General features: G+C 37.2%; 1 protein-coding gene across 5 annotated transcripts in view; it reads left to right on the top strand.

The window, feature by feature from the left end:
• strn3 (striatin, calmodulin binding protein 3) overlaps positions 1-20,802 on the top strand; it is a 196,807-nt gene that overhangs the window by 79,338 nt on the left and 96,667 nt on the right. For 2 of the 5 annotated variants that reach the window (XM_043698049.2, XM_043698053.2), the window contains exons 6-9: positions 2,520-2,685; positions 3,521-3,656; positions 13,383-13,493; positions 20,009-20,149. In XM_043698049.2, the coding sequence (XP_043553984.1) occupies positions 2,520-2,685; positions 3,521-3,656; positions 13,383-13,493; positions 20,009-20,149 (554 nt within the window). Of the gene's footprint in view, positions 1-2,519; positions 2,686-3,520; positions 3,657-13,382; positions 13,494-19,225; positions 19,286-20,008; positions 20,150-20,802 lie in introns of all 5 variants that reach the window. The other 3 variants (XM_087990043.1, XM_043698050.2, XM_043698052.2) reach the window with 3 other exon arrangements.

Here is a 20,802-nt window from a genome sequence, read left to right as displayed (position 1 = left end):
TAATCTTTATAAGTGATTTGAGGAATTTCTTTTTCAGGGGCTTACACTGAATGGAATTAGTTTGGAAAGGCATAGGGAGAGGGACGATGAGGGATGAAAATAATTCATTGGAAACGAGTTTGTCTGTTTGATAAACTGTGGGAATAAAGAGTATGCATGTATTGGCTTTGGATGGAGTGCACAGTAAAGTTACAAAAAAACACCTGACCCCTAAGTATTAAATTCCAAAGAGATTAAACTAAATAGGGCTGTATTTGTTGGAATTTACAAAATTAATGGGTGATCGGATTTGTGTTTTCAATAGGTGTAGCTAGAAACTATTTCCAGTAGTTAGGGAGGATTGAACTTGGGGGCATAATTGTAATGTTGGTCAGATCATTCAGGAGTCAAGTTAGGAAGTGCTTCTACCAAAGAATAGTAAATATTTTCTAATTCTCTTCTCAAATAAGGCAGCAAAGAAAAGCATAGAATAAACAAGAAACATAAAGTAAATCTTTAAAACTATTGACCAATGTTTTTGAGGGACTTTGTGCAACCTCTTAAAAGTATAGACAGATTATGGGAGACAACAAGCAACAGTAAAACTTTGTTGTAGCGATATTTTATTTATCATTAAATATTTTAGACGGCAGTATAAATAATTAAGTTTCAACATTGCCTGAGGATCTGCACAATAGAAAGTATTCGTAGCAAATTCAAGTCAAAAAGATATTATGCCAAAAAAAAAACTGTAGATGCTTGAAATCAGAAACAAAAACAAATAATAGTTAAATTAGTGATTAATTATTTTAGATAATTCTAGATAATTATTTTAAAATCTGAAATTTGTAGAGTTTTGGTAACCAAAATGTTAAAGGATATGTGCAAAAAATGATAAGTAGGCTCCAGATCAATGATGGTCTAATTGAATGGTAGAACAGACTTGAGGAGCTTAATGGTAAACTGCTCTTCTGTATTCAAACAATGTGGCAAGATTGAAAGAATGATTTGATTGTGAGTATTGGCAGGTGAATTTCAATGGGCCAGAAGGTAATTGAATTCCAAGAAATACTGCATTCACCAACAATGAGGAATCACTAGAGTCATAGAAATGTACAGCATGGAAACAGACCCTTCAGTCCAACCAGTCTATGCCGACCAGATATCCCAACCCAATCTAGTCCCACCTGCCAGCACCCGGCCCATATCCCTCCAAACCCTTCCTATTTATATACCCATCCAGATGCCTTTTAAATGTTGCAATTGTACCAACCTCCACCACTTCCTCTGGCAGCTTATTCCATACACATACCACCCTCTGCATGAAAAAGTTGCCCCTTAGATCTCTTTTATATCTTTCCCCTCTCACCCTGAACCTATGCCCTCTAGTTCTGGACTCCCCCACTCGAGGAAAAAGCCTTTGTCTATTTGTCCTATCCATGCCCCTCATAATTTTGTAAACCTCTATAAGATCACTCCTCGGCCTCCGACGCTCCAGGAAAAACAGCCCCAGCCTGTTCAGCCTCTCCCTATAGCTCAAATCCTCCAACCCTGGCAACATCCTTGTAAATCTTTTCTGAACCCTTTCAAGTTTCACAACATATTTCCGATAGGAAGGAGACCAGAATTGCACGCAATATTCCAACAGTGAGGCTGAGTAGAAAAGAAGGGAGAATGTTGTGTGTGTAGATTTTGGGATAGAGATTTGAGGGTTTTAAAGTAGTGAGGACTTGAGGGTAGTGCTGCAAGTTCAAAGTTCCTGTCCTGGATTCCTCCATGGCCTCTCCCCTCCCTATCTTTGTAGACTCCTCCAGTCCTGCAAGCTTTTGATATCTCTGCTTTCCTCTAATTCTGGTATTTTGTGCATTACCTATTTTAATCAATTCTCTTGGGCTTATTTCAGCTCAGAGCTCTGGAATTCTCTCTTTGAATATCCTTCATGGATCTCTACCTTGTTTTCTTCAAAAATAACCACCTCAACCAAACTTAGGTCACCTCTTCTAACATTTCCTCTCTGTGACTGTTTGATAATTCCCTTTTGAAGCCCTTTGAGACATTTTACGGTGCTTCGGGCTCTTTACAAAGGCGCACAGTTCCTTGTAGATCAACAGCTAATATCATTGGAATGTAGGTTTCAACTTAACTGCAAAATGGATTCAAGGTACTTGGCGTGTTCTCAATCAAAAGACTTTGTCAGATTGAGATTGTTGTTTTGACTTGTGTTCAAATTTAATTTTTCTTAAGGAAATTTCTGCTATTAAATCCAGAGATCTACAAGTAATATATAATTGTGGAGATGCCTGGCTCCTGCCTTTTGAATGTGTAAGATTTGGAAGAGGAGATTAAAAAGTTGATAAGAGGGTTAAACTACTTCAGAAAAAACTAGATATCTATCAGCATTTTAGTCAGCAGCTTTCACATCAGTCAGTTCCAGGACTGTAATGCAAACTTTCAGTTTGGTGCAAAGAGATTTAAAAATATATAGATGCTGTTACTGGATATTACTAATAAGTTTTTCTCCTGCTCTCTTCTGAACATAGGAATGCAGGCGATAAGCCAAGGGGAGGCCTAGCTGAAGCTGTTCTTGAAACATTTAACTTCCTAGAAAATACAGATGATGATAGTGATGATGATGAAGAGGAAGGTGAAATGGTGGAGGACATCACGGACAGCAAAGAAAAGCTTAGAATAAACAAGAAACACAAAGTAAATCTTTAAATCTATTTACCAATGTTTTCGAGAGACTTTGTGCGACCTCTTAAAAATATAGAAACTTTATGGGAGACAGCAAGCAATAGTAAAACTTTCTGTTGTAGCGATATTTTATTTATCATTAAGACAGAAGTATAAATAATTAAATTTCAACATTGCCGGAGGATCTGCACAATAGAAAGCATTAATAGCAAATTCAAGTCAAAAAGATATTATGCAAAAAACAGAACTGTGGATGCTTGAAATCAGAAACAAAGACAGAAATTGCTGCAAAATCTCAGCAGGTCTGGCAGCATGAGCGAAAGCAGAGTTAATGTTTCAGGTCCAGTGACCCTTCTGAAGTGTTCTGAAGAATCACTGGACCCAAAATGTTAACTCTGATCTCTCTCCACAGAGGCTGACAGACCTGTTGAGTTTTTACAAGAAGGAGTTCTGATGTTGTGATTTAATAATCATTTCTCACAGCAATAGTCCAGTCAGAGACCAATCAAAATAGACAAAAAATGAGCAGTAATCTGATCAATAATATCCCTGTTGTTACTCCATCTTTTTGAGCACTGTCCAAATCATCATCCTTACCTGAGTTTTAGTTCTCAAATCTATTTATCTACAGCATGCTTAATTGAATTTATGCAAGGTTTGTTTTCTTGATTGAAATCTTAAAAGATGTTAGAAACCTTCTTTCAGATTCACAATGAAACGCACAATGCGTGTCAATGATGCCAGTTTAAATACTTAAACTGTATCAGCTTGCAGTATTTTTAAAAAATTAGGTTTTCTGAATTGGCTGCTGTGGTGTTTCTAAAAAATCAATATCTTTTGATTTTAGATCGGTAATGAGGGATTAGCTACTGACTTGCCTGATGATACTGAAGAAGCTTTGAAAGAATTTGATTTTTTAGTGACAGCTGAAGATGGCGAAGGAGCTGGGGAAGCTAGGAGCTCTGGGGATGGAACAGAATGGGGTAAGAAAATAATTAAAGCTGTTGATGAATCATATTTAAAACAATTCCATTTTTCACTCATGGTACAGAATTTATTGCTATTTGTCTGAATTCTAATGCTTCCGCTGACAACTTTACAGTACAGGAAAACATTGATCTTCAGAGTTATTTTAATGTAATACCTTGTATATTTGATGTGATCAAGGATTTTGGTTGTGTCAGCTTGAAATGCACAGTTCCAGCTTTACAATTCTTTGTATTTCTTCAAGTAATTTTTTTTTTAAATCTATAAGGTGAGATTGTTGACTGAGGGCTCAACATTTATAATATTTCTAAACCTTCTATCATAGTCCCAAATATCTTCAGTTTGATTAATGATCTTCCCTCTAGATCAAAAGTCAGCTTTTTCACTGATATCACATTTAGCTCCATTTTCAGTTCCCCATGAAGCACTCTGCTCACATGCAGGAAAATATGGACAACATGCAGGTTTGTTTTGCAAGGAAAATTTGTATCACAAGAATACCAATTGGTGAATCTGTAAAACAAGGGAGTCTAAGCACTCACTACTTCAATAATTAGTACACAGGCCTTCACCATCAAAAATCCTGGTTTGAAAATATGGGGTAGTCCCCACTGATCAGAAACCAAAAATCTAAAATGTCTCCAGCACCTGTTTGGCACTATTAAGGAATGTGTTGGAATTATCTCCATTGACCCAAATACTTGCAGCTAAAACAGTACTCAAGAAGATTGACACCACCAAGGTGGGCAAAACAATCTGCTGGACTGGCAATTCGTTTACTAGTCCAGACATTCACCTGCTCCATTCATTGGCCCACATGGCTGCAGTGTGCAGTATCTTCAGGTTGTACTGTAACTACTTGCCAAGGCTTCATTGTCACCTTCCAAGCCTGCAACCTCGATTGAAAGGGCTTGGAAGTAGCATCAACTCCCAAGTTTCCAAATCACGTAGCTCTGTTGCTGGCCAGGTATCACTGTAGTTGAACTAATCTTGTATGATTTTCAATACTGGTTTGAGATCACCTTTGCCACATAAACCTCATCTGAAGAATAACTAAAAGTGAGCATTTTGCGGCCAAGCCCATCTCCTAAAAAGCATTTCTCAAAATAATTTCACCTGATTGGATTGGTGTATAATTGTATTGGTAGAAAAGAAATAGTGAATACTTGTCAGTTTGTGCTGCAAGTTAATATAAAGCAGCATGTGGTAATGTCAAGCCTTGACCTATGAATGTCATTTTGCATGTCTTCCCTGTGCATTTCTAGCATGGCATTAAAACCCTGTAATGCTTTTTCCCTACTTAAAATTTGCCTCCAGCACTAAATCTGATGATATAAAAATAATCAGCATAGTTCTAATATATAAGTTATTGAAGCTGCTTTGTTAAAATGTAGATTGGAATATTAACAAACTAAATTATCTTAGGGCAGAATTATATAGCAATGTTATAAAATAGAAGATAAGCCTAGACTTGTGGTTTTATTCTTTTCAAAAAAAAATTGATCTTCCTTCACAATGAATTGTCTATCTAAAACATGTGGTGGCGGTGAATGATCAAGTTGGGGAGGGGAGATGGCCTAGTGGTATTATTGCTAGACTATTAATCCAGAAACCCAGTGAATGTTCTGGGGGCCCAGGTTCAAATCCCACCATGGCAAATGGTGGAATTTGAATTCTGTTGAAATCTGGAATTAAGAGTTTAATGATGACCATGAAAACATTGTCAATGTCTACAAAACCCACCTGGTTCACTCATTCGATTCAGGGAAGGAAACTGCCATCCTTCTCTGGTTTGGCCGACATGTGACTCCAGGTCCACAGTCTTGTGAGTTGACTTAACTGCCTTCTGAAAATGTGTTGCTGGAAAAGCGCAGCAGGTCAGGCAGCATCCAGGGAACAGGAGAATCGAAGAAGGGCTTATGCCCGAAACGTCGAATATCCTGTTCCCTGGATGCTGCCTGACCTGCTGCGCTTTTCCAGCAACACATTTTCAGCTCTGATCTCCAGCATCTGCAGACCTCACTTTCTCCTTAACTGCCTTCTGGGCAATTAAAGTTAGGCAATAAATGCTGTTGTGAATAAATTTTTAAAAATTGAAGTGTAATATAATTTTAAAACTAATTTTTAAACCAAGTGATGATCTAGAATATTTTAAATATTTAAAATACTTAGAATATTTAAATATTCAGTTTTACTTTGATTATTCTAACTCATTCAAATATTCAAATGACTGCTGATACAATGAATTGTTCAAAGTTTGGGTGAAGATTTGTAGCTCGGGTGCTCGTTGTTGTGGTTCGGTTCGCCGAGCTGGAAATTTTTGTTGCAAACGTTTCGTCCCCTGTCTAGGTGACATCCTCGGTGCTTGGGAGCTCCTGTGAAGCGCTTCTGTGGTGTTTCCTCCGGCATTTATAGTGGCCTGTCCCTGCCGCTTCCAGTTGTCAGTTTCAGCTGTCCGCTGTAGTGGCCGGTATATTGGGTCCAGGTCGATGTGTTTGTTGATGGAGTTTGTGGATGAGTGCCATGCTTCTCGGAATTCCCTGGCTGTTCTTTGTTTGGCTTGCCCTAGACAGGGGATGAAACATTTGCAACAAAAAATTTCCAGCTCGGCGAACAGAACCACAACAACAATGAATTGTTGCTATGTGTTCTTATCTTATTAGCTTTTCTACTTATCTGGACCTGCAGTATTGAGAAGGCTGTGATTAGCTTTATACTTGGAAAACCCTTAATTGCCCATATCCACCAGTACTGTTGGACTGGAAATACGAGGATTATTACCTTTTTTTTATTGTAATAGATATTGAAATTTTAAGTCCCCCATGGATAGATCTCCATATTAAAACAAATTTCTTTATAATAAATTACCTTCATTTTTGACATTTATTTCCTGTGTTACACTTATAATTTGGTAGGTTTATTTCCTCCTTTCACACTCCATTGTTAATTATAGTCTTCCCTTACTACAGCCGAATCAGCTAAGAACATATTTGTTGAAGCACAAAGCAGTTTCAATTAGGGGACTTAACTGAATTGGCAGCTCACACCAAGGCAACTTGATATAAGAAATATGAGCAGGAGTATGCCATTCAGACGTTCATGGCTGAACATGTACATCAAATTCGCTTTTCTACCCTATCCATGTATCTCTTGATTCAACATCCAAAAATCCTTCAAGATTCATTCATAAGATCCTAAGATTCCATAATCCCTAATGTGGGAAAAAAAAATTGTTACCTCAGTCCAAACTGGTCAATTTCTTGAAACTTTTAACCTCCGGTTTGGGACTCTTTAGCAAGGGAAAGCAACTGCAGAGCATCTATTTCACTCCTCCTGTAAGAGTTTTAAATGTAGACTAAACCAAATTAATACTCCATCCGTCTTGGTGTGGTCTGCTGAAGTTGCAAGTAATTTACACTAACATCTCCTTGCTGTTTTGTAGTTCTTGTGCAATAATTGCTGCCTTAATTGTTTGCTGTAACTGCATGCTAACTTTGTGATTGATATACATGGACACTGAAAACCCTCCAGAGAGCAACATATGTTACCTGTTCTTTTTTTAAAAAAAAAATTTGCTCTTTTATTGCTACCAAAGTGGGGGAAAAAAATCACCATTTCCCACATTCTATTCCATCTGCTACCTTGCCAATCCACCTATCTACCTTTGTAACTTACTTGTATCCTCCTTGCCAATTATTTTCCCACCAAGCTTTGTATTGTCCGAATACTTGGACTATTTCATTTGATCTCAGTCTAATTTATTGATATTAATTATAAATAGGTGAAGCTCAAGCTCTGATCCTTGAATCAGTTGAATCCCTCCATGCCAAAAATGAATGATTTATTCCTGTTTTCTTGCCATTAACCAATCCTCAATACTGAGAGCCCTTTATTTTGTGTAAAAGCCTATTCTATGACACCTTATCAGATCTCTTTAGAAAACCAAAATGTAATCAGTCCATTGGTTCTCCTTTATCTATCTTGTGAGTTACATCCTCAAGAAAACTTGTAATACTATTTCCCTATCATAGATATTGGAGTCAATGATGAGAAAGCTGAATGATTTGCCTTAGAAAGACTAAAGATTAGGAAGAATTAAATCCTTTTGGAAGTGCCCAAAGGTGTTCTTTCATATATCCTCCATCTCTTTCCATTTCTCTAGATCTCTAATGTTCTCTTGTTATCTGACTTAGGATTCACAAAGAAACAATTTAAGGTAGGTTTATCTAAGGTTATGGGGGCTATAAGACATCAAAAAGAAAATACAGAATAGAAGGGAACTTCAGGCCTTACACTAGAAAGCCTGCCAAGAGGAATGATCTCTTAGTGGCAGTACAGTCCACCAATCGATTTTATGGTTTCATTTAGTTTGCCCATATTCTCGAACCATAGAATAGCATTGTAGAATTCTTACAGTACAGGTACAGGCCATTTGGCCCATCCAGTCTGCACTGTCTCACTGAAGACCATCCCACTCTATCCCTGTAACCCTGCATTTACCATGGCCAACCCATCAAATCTGCACAACCCTGAACACTGGGGCTACTTAGTGTGGCTTATCCACCTAATCTGCACATCTTTGAATTGTTGGAGGAAACCAGAGAAAACTCACGCAGGCGCGGGGAAACATACAAATTCCACATAGATAGTTGACCAAGACTGGAATCAAGTCTGGGTCCCTGGTGTTAGGAGGCAATAGTGCTAACCACTGAACCACCTTGCCACCCTAAGGTGATTCTATGATTCATTCTAATTCTATAAGATCTTATTATAGGAACAAAGGAATTGGGAGCAGGAGTAGGTCATTTAACCTATAGAGCTTGTTCCACCATTCAAACAAATCACGGCTGATCATTTAGCTTCACTCTGTTTTTGCCCACTATCTCCATATATCTTGATATCGTTAGTGTTCAGAAATCTGTTGATTCTCAGTGATGTACATCCACAGCACTCTGGGTAAAGAATTCTAAAGATTCACCAGCCTCTAAGTGAAAATATTGCTCCTCATCTCAATTTTAAATGGCCTGCCCCGATTCTGACGTTTTATCCGCTCATTTTAGATTTACCAACCAGGGGAAATGTTTTAAATGTTTCTACCTAGGCATGCCCTATAAGAATTTTGGAGTTTCAGTACAATCACTTTTCTATTTTGACATTGTGGAGAATATTGGCCGAGTCTCTTTGATCTTTCCTTACAAGATAACCCTGTCATTCCGGTGATTAGTCTGGTAAACCTACATTACACTCCTTGTATGGTAAGTCCATTCTTCCTTAGATAAGGAGACTTAAATTGTCCACAATACTCCAGGTGTGGTCACATCAAATCTCTCTACAAATGTAGTAGGACATCTTCACTCCTGTTCTCAAAATTCCCTTGCAGTGATGGTCAGTATACCATTTACCTTCTGTAATGCTGCATCTGCATGTTCATTTCTTGTGACTTATGAGCTCAGACCCCCCCCCCCCCCCCTTGCCATTTTGGACATCAACAGTTTCCAACCCCTTTATTTAAGAAATACTCTACCTTCCTGTTTTTACCAAAATGGGTTACCTCATAGTTATACACATTATATTCCATCTGCCATGTTCTTGTCCATTTGTTTGGATATCTAAGTACACTTATGATTCGGAGATGCTGGTGTTGGATTGGGGTGTACAAAGTTAAAAATCACACAACACCAGGTTATAGTCCAACAGGTTTAATTGGAAGTACACTAGCTTTCGGAGCGACGCTCCTTCATCAGGTGATTGTCCCAACCTGATGAAGGAGCATCGCTCCGAAAGCTAGTGTGCTTCCAATTAAACCTGTTGGACTATAACCTGGTGTTGTGTGATTTTTAACTAAGTACACTTAAGCCTTTTTATATCCCCTTCATAGCTCACGATCCCACCTAGTTTTGTTTCATCATCAAATTTTGAGGTGATGTTTGGTCCCTAGGTTCAAATCATTTTCTAGATTATGAACAACTGTGATCTAAGCACAGATGCATGGATACTCTATTATTGGCTGCCTGCCATCTCAAGAATGAACTGTTTATTCCAACTCTGTTTTCTGTCTTAACCAATTCTCAATCTACACCAGTATTTTACCACCAACACCCCACCCGCCCACCATCCCATGTATTTTAATTTTGCTTTGTGACCTGGGTGTGAACTTCTCCACCATTTCCCTTTTCTCCAATATACATTCTTCTGTATCTGCTCTAATGAACCCATATTTGTCCTTGCTAATCTTTTCCTTTTCACATATCGATGTAAACTTTTAATTTTTCCTTTGTCAGTCATTAGCTTGAATTCATATTCTCTCTTCCCTTTATCAGACTTGATTATTCTAAATTGCTCAACATCCTCAGGCTTACCACTTCTCTGGCAACCTTATAAGGCACAGCCTTGATCCAATGCAATACTTAACTTTTCTTATCCACTGTTGACTCACTTGTTTTTGTTTGAGAGGAATGCATAATTGTTGCAGACCATATAATGACTTTAAATACTAACCATTGTCTGTCTAACAATAAATATTTTAATATATTTTCCTAAACTACCATAGCCAATTTGCCTGTCATACTTTCATTGATATCTTTGTTCAGACTTGGACACTAGTATCAGAAGCTTGTATCATATTATGGTCACTACTTCCAAATAGTCCCTTCATGGCAAAATTATTAATTTGTCATTTCTACAGAATGCTCAATCTAAAATAGCTAATTTTTTATTTGGTTCCTCAATACACTGGTCCGGAAACCCATCTTGTACAAACTCCAGAAACACATCCTTCACAGTGTTATGGCTAATTAAGTTTACCAATATTGAATTGAAGTCTCCATTATTACTGTACTATACATACTACAAACTGTTCTAATACCCCAATTTATACCTCTAATATCCTGATTTATTCTATGGTCTAACATGACCACTACAGTTCGGTGGCCTACACTTGTCTCCCACTAGCATTTGCTGCCCTTTGCTCTATCCAAAATGATACTACATCCTTAAATCTAAGATTCTCTAATGCTAATGTACTGATTGTACTCCGTTGAAGATGCTACTCCACTTTTCTTTCCCCTCCACCTATCCTTCCGATGTGACGGATTCTCTGAATATTCAGTTCTGAGTCCTGGCCGCCCTGTAACCACATCTCGATAATGACAATTAAATCTAATCCATTTACTCCTCTAATCTATACCTTTTAAATTGACTATTTGCTGTAATGAATTGCATTCACAAAAAGTTCAAGCTTTGCCCTTTTTAACATTATACAGAAAGCTTTTTATCATCTGACACCTATGGCATCAGGATTGTGCCAGTTGATCAAATATTCTGGTTAATCAAGAGGTCCATATAATCAGTGTAAAAGCATAGACTTAGTAATAGAAACATAAGGTAGCGGGTATACGCATCACCTTTATTCTCTGTAACAGCTTAAATCACTTGAATAATAATGCAACTTTGCCTTCAAAAAAACTTAACTGTGGAGAGCCTTTTCATCCTCACCCTCAACTGACTACTTAGACATAGAGTCATAGAGATGTACAGCATGGAAACAGACCCTTCGGTCCAACCCGTCCATGCTGACCAGATATCCCAACCCAATCTGGTCCCACCTGCCAGCACCCGGCCCATATCCCTCCAAACTTTTCCGAGTCATATACCCATCCAGATGCCTTTTAAATGTTGCAATTGTACTAGCCTCCACCACCTTCTCTGGCAGCTCATCCCATACCTGTACCATCCTCTAAGTGAAAAAGTTGCCCCTTAGGTCTCTTTTATATCTTTCCCCTCTCACCCTGAATCTATGCCCTCTAGTTCTGGACACCCGACCCCAGGGAAAAGACTTTGTCTATTTATCCTATCCATGCCCCTCATAATTTTGTAAACCTCTATAAGATCACCCCTCAGCCTCTGATGCTCCAGGGAAAACAGCCCCAGCCTGTTCAGCCTCCCCCATAGCTCAAATCCTCCAACCCTGGCAACATCCTTGTAAACTTTTTCTGAACCCTTTCAAGTTTCACAACATATTTCTGATAGGAAGGAGACCAGAATTGCATGCAGTATTCCTACAATGGCCTAACCAATGTCCTGTACAGCCACAACATGACCTCCCAACTCCTGTACTCAATACTCTTGACCAATAAAAGAAAGCATACCACACACCACCTTCACTATCCTATCTACCTGTGACTCCATTTTCAAGCAGCTACGAACCTGCACTCCAAGGTCTCTTTGTTGAGCAACACTCCCTAGGACCTTACCATTAAGTGTATAAGTTCTGCTAAGGTTTGTTTTACCAAAATGCAGCACCTCGTGTTTATCTGAATTAAACTTCATCTGCCATTTCTCAGCCCATTGGCCCATCTGGTCCAGATCCCGTTGTAATCTGAGGTAACCCTCTTCACTGTCCACTACACTTCCAAGTTTGGTGTCATCTGCAAACTTATAATTGTACCTCTTATGCTCGCATCGAAATCATTTATGTAAATGTCCAAAAGTAAAGGACCCAGCACCGATCCTTGTGGCACTCCACTGGTCACAGGCTTCCAGTCTGAAAAACAACCCTCCACCACCACCCTCTGTCTTTTACCTTTGAGCCAGTTCTGTATCTAGAAGGCTAGTTCTCCCTGTATACCATGAAATCTAACCTTGCTAACCAGTCTCCCATGGGGAACCTTGTTGAACACCTTACTGAAGTCCATATAGATCACATCTACCGCATGACGAAGATTATGACAAAACAGTAAACTTTCAGTACTGTTTGCTGTTCCATGTTTGATTTCTAGTTTATGCTGGTCTTCTCATCTCCTGTCTAATTTTGCTCACTGCTTTGCTTTTCTACTTTCTGTTGCCAAGTTTTGCTTCCCTCCAATTGAGCTTCCTTTCAGGCGCTCATTCCCCTGCCGATTTACTTCAAACCCTCCCTATCCACACGAGCAAAAATGTAAAATATTAATCCCTGTCCTACTAAGGTGTAGCTTGTCCACGTTTTACAGGTTTCACCTGCTCCAAAGCTAGTCTCAGTGCCTCAAATTCGATTATTTGTCCCTCATACACCAGCCGCACGTTCAGTGCCTAATCCTCCTATTTCTCACTTGCACCTCACACTAGGAGTAGTCCTGAAATTGCTGCCTATTGTTATACATTTTGCATAGATTTTTTAGATCATCCTACAGTGAATAGTTTTATAGAAAAATTATAATTAAATGCAGTACAGTATTGGAACTGCTACGTATTCTGTTAAGTTATGCAAACATTCCAATAATTAGGTAATTGGACTACTTTCTACTATTGGAACAAATCATTTCTGTGTTTTGTCCCTTTTTTAAATAAAGGGGCTGTTAAGTATGTCTGAAGAGGTTCACATTTTTTTCTTTTAAGCTGATTTTGTTCAGGTGAAGGCCGAGCCTTCAATGTAAGCTTTTTGTGTCCAATTTATTGCTTGTAAGGAAAGAGACTCCCAAAAACCGTCTGTCAAGTGCTTTATTGTTTTGGATGCAATGGCATGAAATTGTTGTACTTTTAAGCTTGCACTGCCCATTAAACGCAAGTTTAATAACATAACATAACTTGGTTCAAAATGGTTTGTATAACAAATGTCTTAAAATCTTACATCATAATTATTCAGTAATTCTTTAAAGGCTATGATTCAACCACTAACCTTCATGAAATAGCAGCAGTGATTGCTTGCATTCCGATTTGCTGATTTTTCAATGATGTGCTGCATGTAGACAAGGATGACTTCTCCCCATCTTCGGAGGTTTGGGCTGTAGACAAGGGACTAATAAGTAAACTGAAGGAACAATACAAGAAGGAGCGGAAGGGCAAGAAAGGGGTGAAGAGTAAGTGCAGATAATTCTGAATTGTGTAGAGTGACTTTCGCATTTTCTTTACCACAATTTTATTTTATTTTCTAAATATCTGTCTTTCATCAGCTTTGTTTCTGTTTATTGAATACTTTTTTCATGTGTGTCTAAATAAAAAAATTAGATTAGGGGTGCAACCAACATTTCTTTCATTATCGGGGTTAGAGGCTTTGCTGTGTGCTGAATGTGTATTGGCAACATGCTTGAAAGTATTAAGATATCTGTAGTTGGGTCATCGAAGGAATGCCACTTCTCAGAATTTTTATCCTCCGGTGAGAGACTCAAATCTTTAGTGACAGTGATATATCTTTAAACTAAGCAGAACGAGTTGAAGAGACATAAACAAAATGTTGAAAACATCAGCAGGTCTGGCAGCATCTGTGGAGAGAGAAATAGTTAGCATTTCGAGTTGAATACAGCTCCTCTTCAGGTGAGATGGTTGTGTTTTAAAAAAAATTAAAATTGTGTTTAAAAAAATTCAAAAGATTAATAATCTATCGGCTGAAAACAAAAATTGATTGAAAGATTAGCATTGAAAGTCGATAGTGAAAATTTTGCATATCGGATTATGTAATGATTTGGGTATCAGATTTGGAATCTAATCCACCACTTTAGAACAAAATTGAAATGCAGCACATAAAAACTAATGTTGCATGATAATAACTCAAACTGCATGTGTTTCATACTAACCAAGTAGCAAGATGTGCACAACAATTTGTGTTTTTACTGATATGTTTCTCGAGGTGACACATATATATGACAATTATTGTTTCATCAAAGGATTAAAGTGATCAGTTCCATAGAATTTTGTCAGAAGGATGAAAGTGGTCAGTTGCTTAGAATTTCACCATTGATTTTAAAATAATTGAACAAGGTCAATCCTTGAGGGGTTGAACCTCAGGTTTATTTTTTTAAAACTGTACTGATTCAGATATTGGAAGCTTTCATTTGTTGTAAAATCAACAAGGTAAGAGTTTTAAATACTGGTTAAGTAAAAATATTTGAAATGACTCCCCTCTCAACACACACATGCACATGGACACACGCCCCCACCCACCCATAACAAAGCAACATTAGCACAAGAAAACTGATTCAATTAATGCAAGCTTGTCAACCTGAAGTCCTTTTTTTAATATAGTTTAGTGTATTAGTGATTAAACGTGATGCCGTTCCATTTAGAAACTTTCGCAGATTAAAACCTTCCTTAAGTAAAAAAAAATTTACTTCCTTATTCTGTTCTGTGACTATTTCCAAAAGAGCTGGACAAATTTTAAAATTCCAGGCAATTTAGATTTTTTTATTTTATGATTTCTATCAAATATTTAAATTGAAATTTGGTTTTAAAAATGAATTTGCTGAGGATATCCAAATCTAATGGAGAGTTTGTGAGAGGGACTTTCATGATTCTTACATTGAGGACAGACAGTTTTTACAACCATCCCCCTTGGTAATCATCACAAATACTATGCATGCTAAATCCATGATTCTGCACACTCTATAGTGTTTCAGTATCAACAATGTGAAAATTTGTCATATATTTCTCTCATACTGGATAATAGAAGAAAATGTACATGATAATTGTAGCATTAGAACTGAGAAGTATCTAATGGACAAGAAGCTGAGCAAAATATTACACATTACTTACAAAAATCTGAAAATTAAACTAATCTAAATTTCACAATTAGTATGAAGTATGGAAGTAAATGTGTTTCAGTGCTTGTATGAAACATACCAGAGAAGACCTGAGCCAATGCAGTGTGTTGGGTTGTAAAGAGCTGGGTTTACTTTGTATCCATTTACTGTTTGAGATTTGAAAAAGCATACACATTCTTGTTTTTGAAAAAAGATTTACATAAATCTTTATATTGTGTTCGTATCCTCGAAAGACAGAGTTCAGATTGCACAAATTAGTTTTTACTTGGGCAGATTTTATGGGGAGATTACTTTCATCTGACCAGCACAATATGTTTGCAACAAAAAAAGGCAAAACAGGGGCCCACTAAGTTAAAGGAAAGTACCGTTGATGCTGAAAATCTAAAATAAAAATAGAAATATTAAGGGTGGCACTGAGGCTCAGTGGTTAGCACTGCAACCTCTCAGCACCAGGGACCCGGGTTCAATTCCAGCCTCTGGCAACTGTCTGTGTGGAATTTGCACGTTCTCCCCATGTCTGCTTGGGTTTTCTCTGGGTGCTCCGGTTTCTTCCCACAGTCCAAGGATGTGCAGATCAGGTGGATTGGCCATACTAAATTGTCCATTGTGTTAGGCGCATTAGTCAGAGAGAAGTGGGTTTGGGAGGGTTACTCTTTGGAGTGTCATTGTGGATTTTTTGGGCCAAATGGCCTGTTTCCACGCTGTAGGGAATCTAATCTAATTTTTAAGAAGTGCTGTTCAGCTCACTAATATTTTGTAAATTTAAGGGAGCTAATTGACAGTCTGAAAGTTCTCAAATGTTAAACTGTTAAACACCTTTCTCTTGATCTTTTTAAGCATTTTCCATTTTAAATCCTTAAATCTGGTAGCTGTATATGTCTTTGTGAGGAAGCTACTTTAAAGAATGAGTACAAACAGTTTTGAAAGTTTATTTTCATTATTTCTAGCATAAAGTTGTTTGCCCTTTTTTTAATGGAATCCTTAATACATTTATTTTTGCCTAAAGTAATTGCTGAAACTGAGCGGTTTTGAATAAATAATCTCCAAAGAAGAGAAAAAATGCATTATGGAAGAGCGACATTGTTGAGAACAGTTCAAAGATTAATTTGATTTAATAATTCAGTGTCAGTATTTATGTATTCCTGATAAATTCAAAACGAATTGTTTTAACTTAACTCCAGTCTCATTTGTCAATATTATTTTGTAAATATTACACCACAGTACCCTGACTAAACTGGGCACTACTAGATGTAAATCATTGAAGTTGTAGTTATTGTTAATCTAGCTGAGAATCAGTGAAATGAATCTTACTTGTATCACTGCCAAATAAATGCTTAATGTCCTGGACTATGTTGAAAAATGTGCACAGTAAGGTGAAAATTTCAAGTTTGTCCCTTGTAACATTTGTGATTTTTAACTAATTAATAGACTTGTTTATGGGCATGTGAGTACATGTATTAGTACACAACTTTTATTTTCCATAATTTGGAGGTTGAAGATTAATGTCTGTCACTTGCAGTATTTTAGACATTACAGCTTTGGCTTTTCATTTTGATGAAACAGTTCCCCCCCTTAAATATGCAGGTTTATTTTGTGCAACATAGAGGAATCTGGTTGAGCTTTTGTACGCTGCTTCTGTAATAGTGCTTTAGTGATGGTTAGTTGTGTATCATCATTAATTATGGTTTTTTCACGGCATATTTTTTTTTGTTTGACTTGTTCTGTTGATGTACCACATGACCTTTGAGCAGTATGTATTGACTGGGTTATTGATCTTTTACATAGAAAATAATTAAGTAAAGAATCAACTAATAGGGCATCACATATTTTAGTTTAATAAAATAAATGTTTCAAGAACAACTGTATTAAACCAACGCGTTAATGATATTTATGTCATCCCTTTAATGTTTTTTTGAAACTAGCTACATGAGATCATGTCCGACAGTGCATGTTGAGATCACAATTGAAGATTTAGACATTGGCATCAGTAGCTCTCATCAAAGCTTATTTGTTTTCAAACCAGTGCTCACTTATAAGAATGTAATGCACCCATATGTCACAAATCAGTGAAACTCTTAACATCTTGAACTTTGGATAAATACTTACCATTCAACAGAATGTGTATTTGTAATTTTTATACTTTGTGAACATTTATTTACAGTAACTGCTGAATTAAGAAAACTGAAGAACAATATCCACCAGAAAGTAGCTAAGGCTGTTTAACTTCTGTGTTTTAGTTTCAGATTCTGTGTAGGCATACAGTATTGAAGCACTATGATTGATTGAAATTACTGGTGGTTGATTGAATATAAATGTGTCTCCAAGGGTTTTTAAAGTACTGTGATTTAACTGTAACTTGCTGAGTACAGTAAATAATGTTGCAGCAATTTCATTTGTATGGACAAGATATTGTCACAAATGCTAAGCTACTGCCATTCTCAGTATTGAGTTCAAGACTCAGTATTGAATCAGACTCCAAAACATTAAATCTGATTAAGGCAGAACACATTATTCATTTGAATCAATACCCTCTTCATGACTGGCATTTTTCGGTGACAGTTAAGTTTCTCTGCCTCTCTTCCAATTTCCTCCTCCTCTGCTGAAGATGTTTATTCTTGGTCCAGTTGTTTCACTGGCATTCAAAGCCATCTGATATTTGCTCAAGTAATTATTTTTCTTGTGTGGCCTGGACTGTTGGCCTCAACAGGGTACTTTGAAGGAGAGGAATGTGTCACGGTTGGCCTTGAATTTGTCCTCGCCTGACATATACCTTTGTATGTTCTTTGAGGAGCCACAGGAGAATTATCAAGAGATAAAAACACATCTTTCGACTCACTCATGCCTTGGTAGCCTAGTGACACTGCCATCAATTGTAACATCCTAAATGAACCCAGCTGAGATTTTTTGACTTGTGGAAAACCATTGAGCAACTCTAGTAATTTCTTAATCTTTCTGGTTCTGTACTGCATTAGATGCTGCACTTACTGAGCTATTAAGGGTGGTCTGGTAACAGTTAGTTTTATTTTTCCATTGGAGTTCCCTTGTGAAATGTTTTGTATGTGTTTTTGCCCACTCTTGTGCATTGTTTTCAATGGCAGGTCAAAATAATGCTATCAACTGATCCTCGTCAATGGGTGATTGAAAGGTATTTAAAGTACTTTAAAGTGCTGCACTCTTAAGAGTGAGAATTTTCTTTCTGCAATATACAGATTGTCAATTTGCCGGTTGCAAATGCCACTGGTATGCAACTACTTAAGCACTTTATATGTGATAACAGAGAACCTTACTGTTATGTGCAAGTATAATTTTATACGCATAAGAGTACTTGTCCTGTTCTCTAAGTAAGGATGAGTTGCAGAAAACTCAGAAAAGTGTTTAGTTTATGAGTCTTTGTGAGGTACCACATGCTTTTGAGAGGCTGTGTCTGTGAAATGTAATGATACAGACTCTGTATGCCTTTCATATCTTAACTGAACAGCCGTGAGGTTCCACACGATGTGTCTGATGCGCGATATAAACTGGACCATTAAACTCAATTCTTCTTTTATTTTTGCCTTGCCTGGAATGTTTTTTTCTCTTTAAGTGTTTCACGATCCTTTGGGCAATGCCTTGCTCTTTGTCAATTGCCAGCTTGTTTCACTCCAGAGGTGAGACTAGATGCATAACTTGTACTGAACATTTAAGTACTGTTATTTACCAGGCTCATTTATGCATTTACTCTTTTATCATTGAACTTTACACTGGCCATTTCTGAATAAGAAAATTCTTGGCTCTTAAATCCATTCCTCTGTTTTGATGAATGAACTCCTTCAGTCTATGTTTGGGTCTCGCTCCTCAGTTTCATATTCCTTAACAGACTGTGCTTTCTTGGAGTGTGAGGACTCCATTTGGAAACGCCAGATGGCCCAGGAGCGATGTTAATCAAGAGAATTTCTACATCCATTATCTACAAGGCCCTTTGCTGCACACATTCTTCTGGCCTGTGAAGATTCCTGTGGTGGAAACTAATTCTGTGAATGGACAGTAAGGCTTACGCCCAAACTCTGTATCATTAGGTGGTGTGATACATACCAGACAACATGGAAGACCCTCCATAGAGGATTGTAATTACTGTGGTGAGTAATTGCTATCTGAGAAATTTAAATTAGCATTAGTAATTCCTCATCTTATAAAAAAAGTAACTGATATTTTTGTTTTATACAGTGAAATACCTTAATGGGTCCATGAGATATGGTCAGTAAAGAGAAAAATAATAAACATGACTTGTCTCATGTTTTGCTCCCAGTATTTGTACCCCAGTGTGTTTTCATTTTAACTGAAATGGCAAACAATTGTAAGTGAGAACACAAGTGTGGATAATCACGAAAATAAATTTTTGACAAAATTATTTAAATTGTTAGTTTGTTGCACCCCTAGTGTACGCATTAAAATCTTTTATCTTTGTTTTGTGTTCTATTCATGTTGCTCAAGACAGTTCTTTAATTTTTTTTCTCCATTGCTAATCTATGAAATGATCTACTGTATAACTGAATCAGAAAGACATTGCCTTTTAATTTTTGATTTCAATAACTATTTAAAGTTAAATGTAGCAGGTGTTCTTAATTTGGCCTGCTTATAATTCCTTAATTGGGAAAAAGTTTTAATGTTAGCATAGAGCATGAATACATCAGAATATGGGTTTGTATATAAAATATCATTCTGGATGTTTTGATTCCATAAAAATTTATGGTAAATATTTCATTTAATGGCCAATGCAAATAAATAATTATTCAACCTATTTCACACCATCAAGAATTCTGCTACGTGATTGAACAGTTACTGATGACTTTCATTTACAGGGGTAAACAGGTCAAAGCTTCAGGATATGATTGCAGATCTCAGAGATGATGAGCTGCCTCACATGCCATCTGGAACCATGATTCAGTCCAGGCCAACCTCTTCCAGACTGGCTGATCATGACAGCTCAAGAACAGAAGAAGGTATAACTAAAATTATTACTGCATCTCCATGTTGGGTAGTCAGTATTTCAATAAAAACAAGAAGTGCTGAAATTGCTCAGCAGGTGTTCAGCATCTGTGGAGGAAGAAACCAAGTTAATGTTTCAGGTGGATGACTTCATTAGAACTGTAAAAAATGAACTGTGTGACATGATTTAAACAAACATTGTTTGACAGTGAAAAGGGGAAATTTTGTAAAGTACATAAAAATGGGAAGGTCTGCGATATGTGGAGCATCGAAAATAATAATTAGAATGGGGAATGCTAAAGAAATCTGTTGTTATCTACCAGATTTGTTTAATAGACATTTAAATCGAAATGTTATCATCAGCTCCTGCCTGAAACAATGGAGACAGTGGTTATGATCAAAAATTGTTGATTACAATTGCAAAGTAGAAAGATGAGGTGCAGTTTCTTAAGCTTGTGTTAAACTTCAGTTGAATTATGGAGGAGGCAAAGGATTTAAGAGTTTAGCGATTAAGTGAAATGGAGCATAAGCAGGCACCTGGAAGCTCAAAAGCATGCTTAACATGCTAAACGATGTGTTTCATAAACACTGACCACCTAATCTGAGTTTGAATGCTCAATGCATTAACAAAACAGGGGGAAAAAATGACAGGACAGTCCCTTGGACT

This window comes from Chiloscyllium plagiosum, unplaced genomic scaffold (assembly GCF_037043375.1).
Source record: "Chiloscyllium plagiosum isolate Xiang-an unplaced genomic scaffold, Cpla_swu_hap1 HiC_scaffold_8, whole genome shotgun sequence".
Lineage (NCBI taxonomy): Eukaryota > Metazoa > Chordata > Chondrichthyes > Orectolobiformes > Hemiscylliidae > Chiloscyllium > Chiloscyllium plagiosum.
The sequence above is the reverse complement of the archived record's forward strand: the minus strand, read 5'-3'. Positions and strand labels throughout refer to the sequence as shown.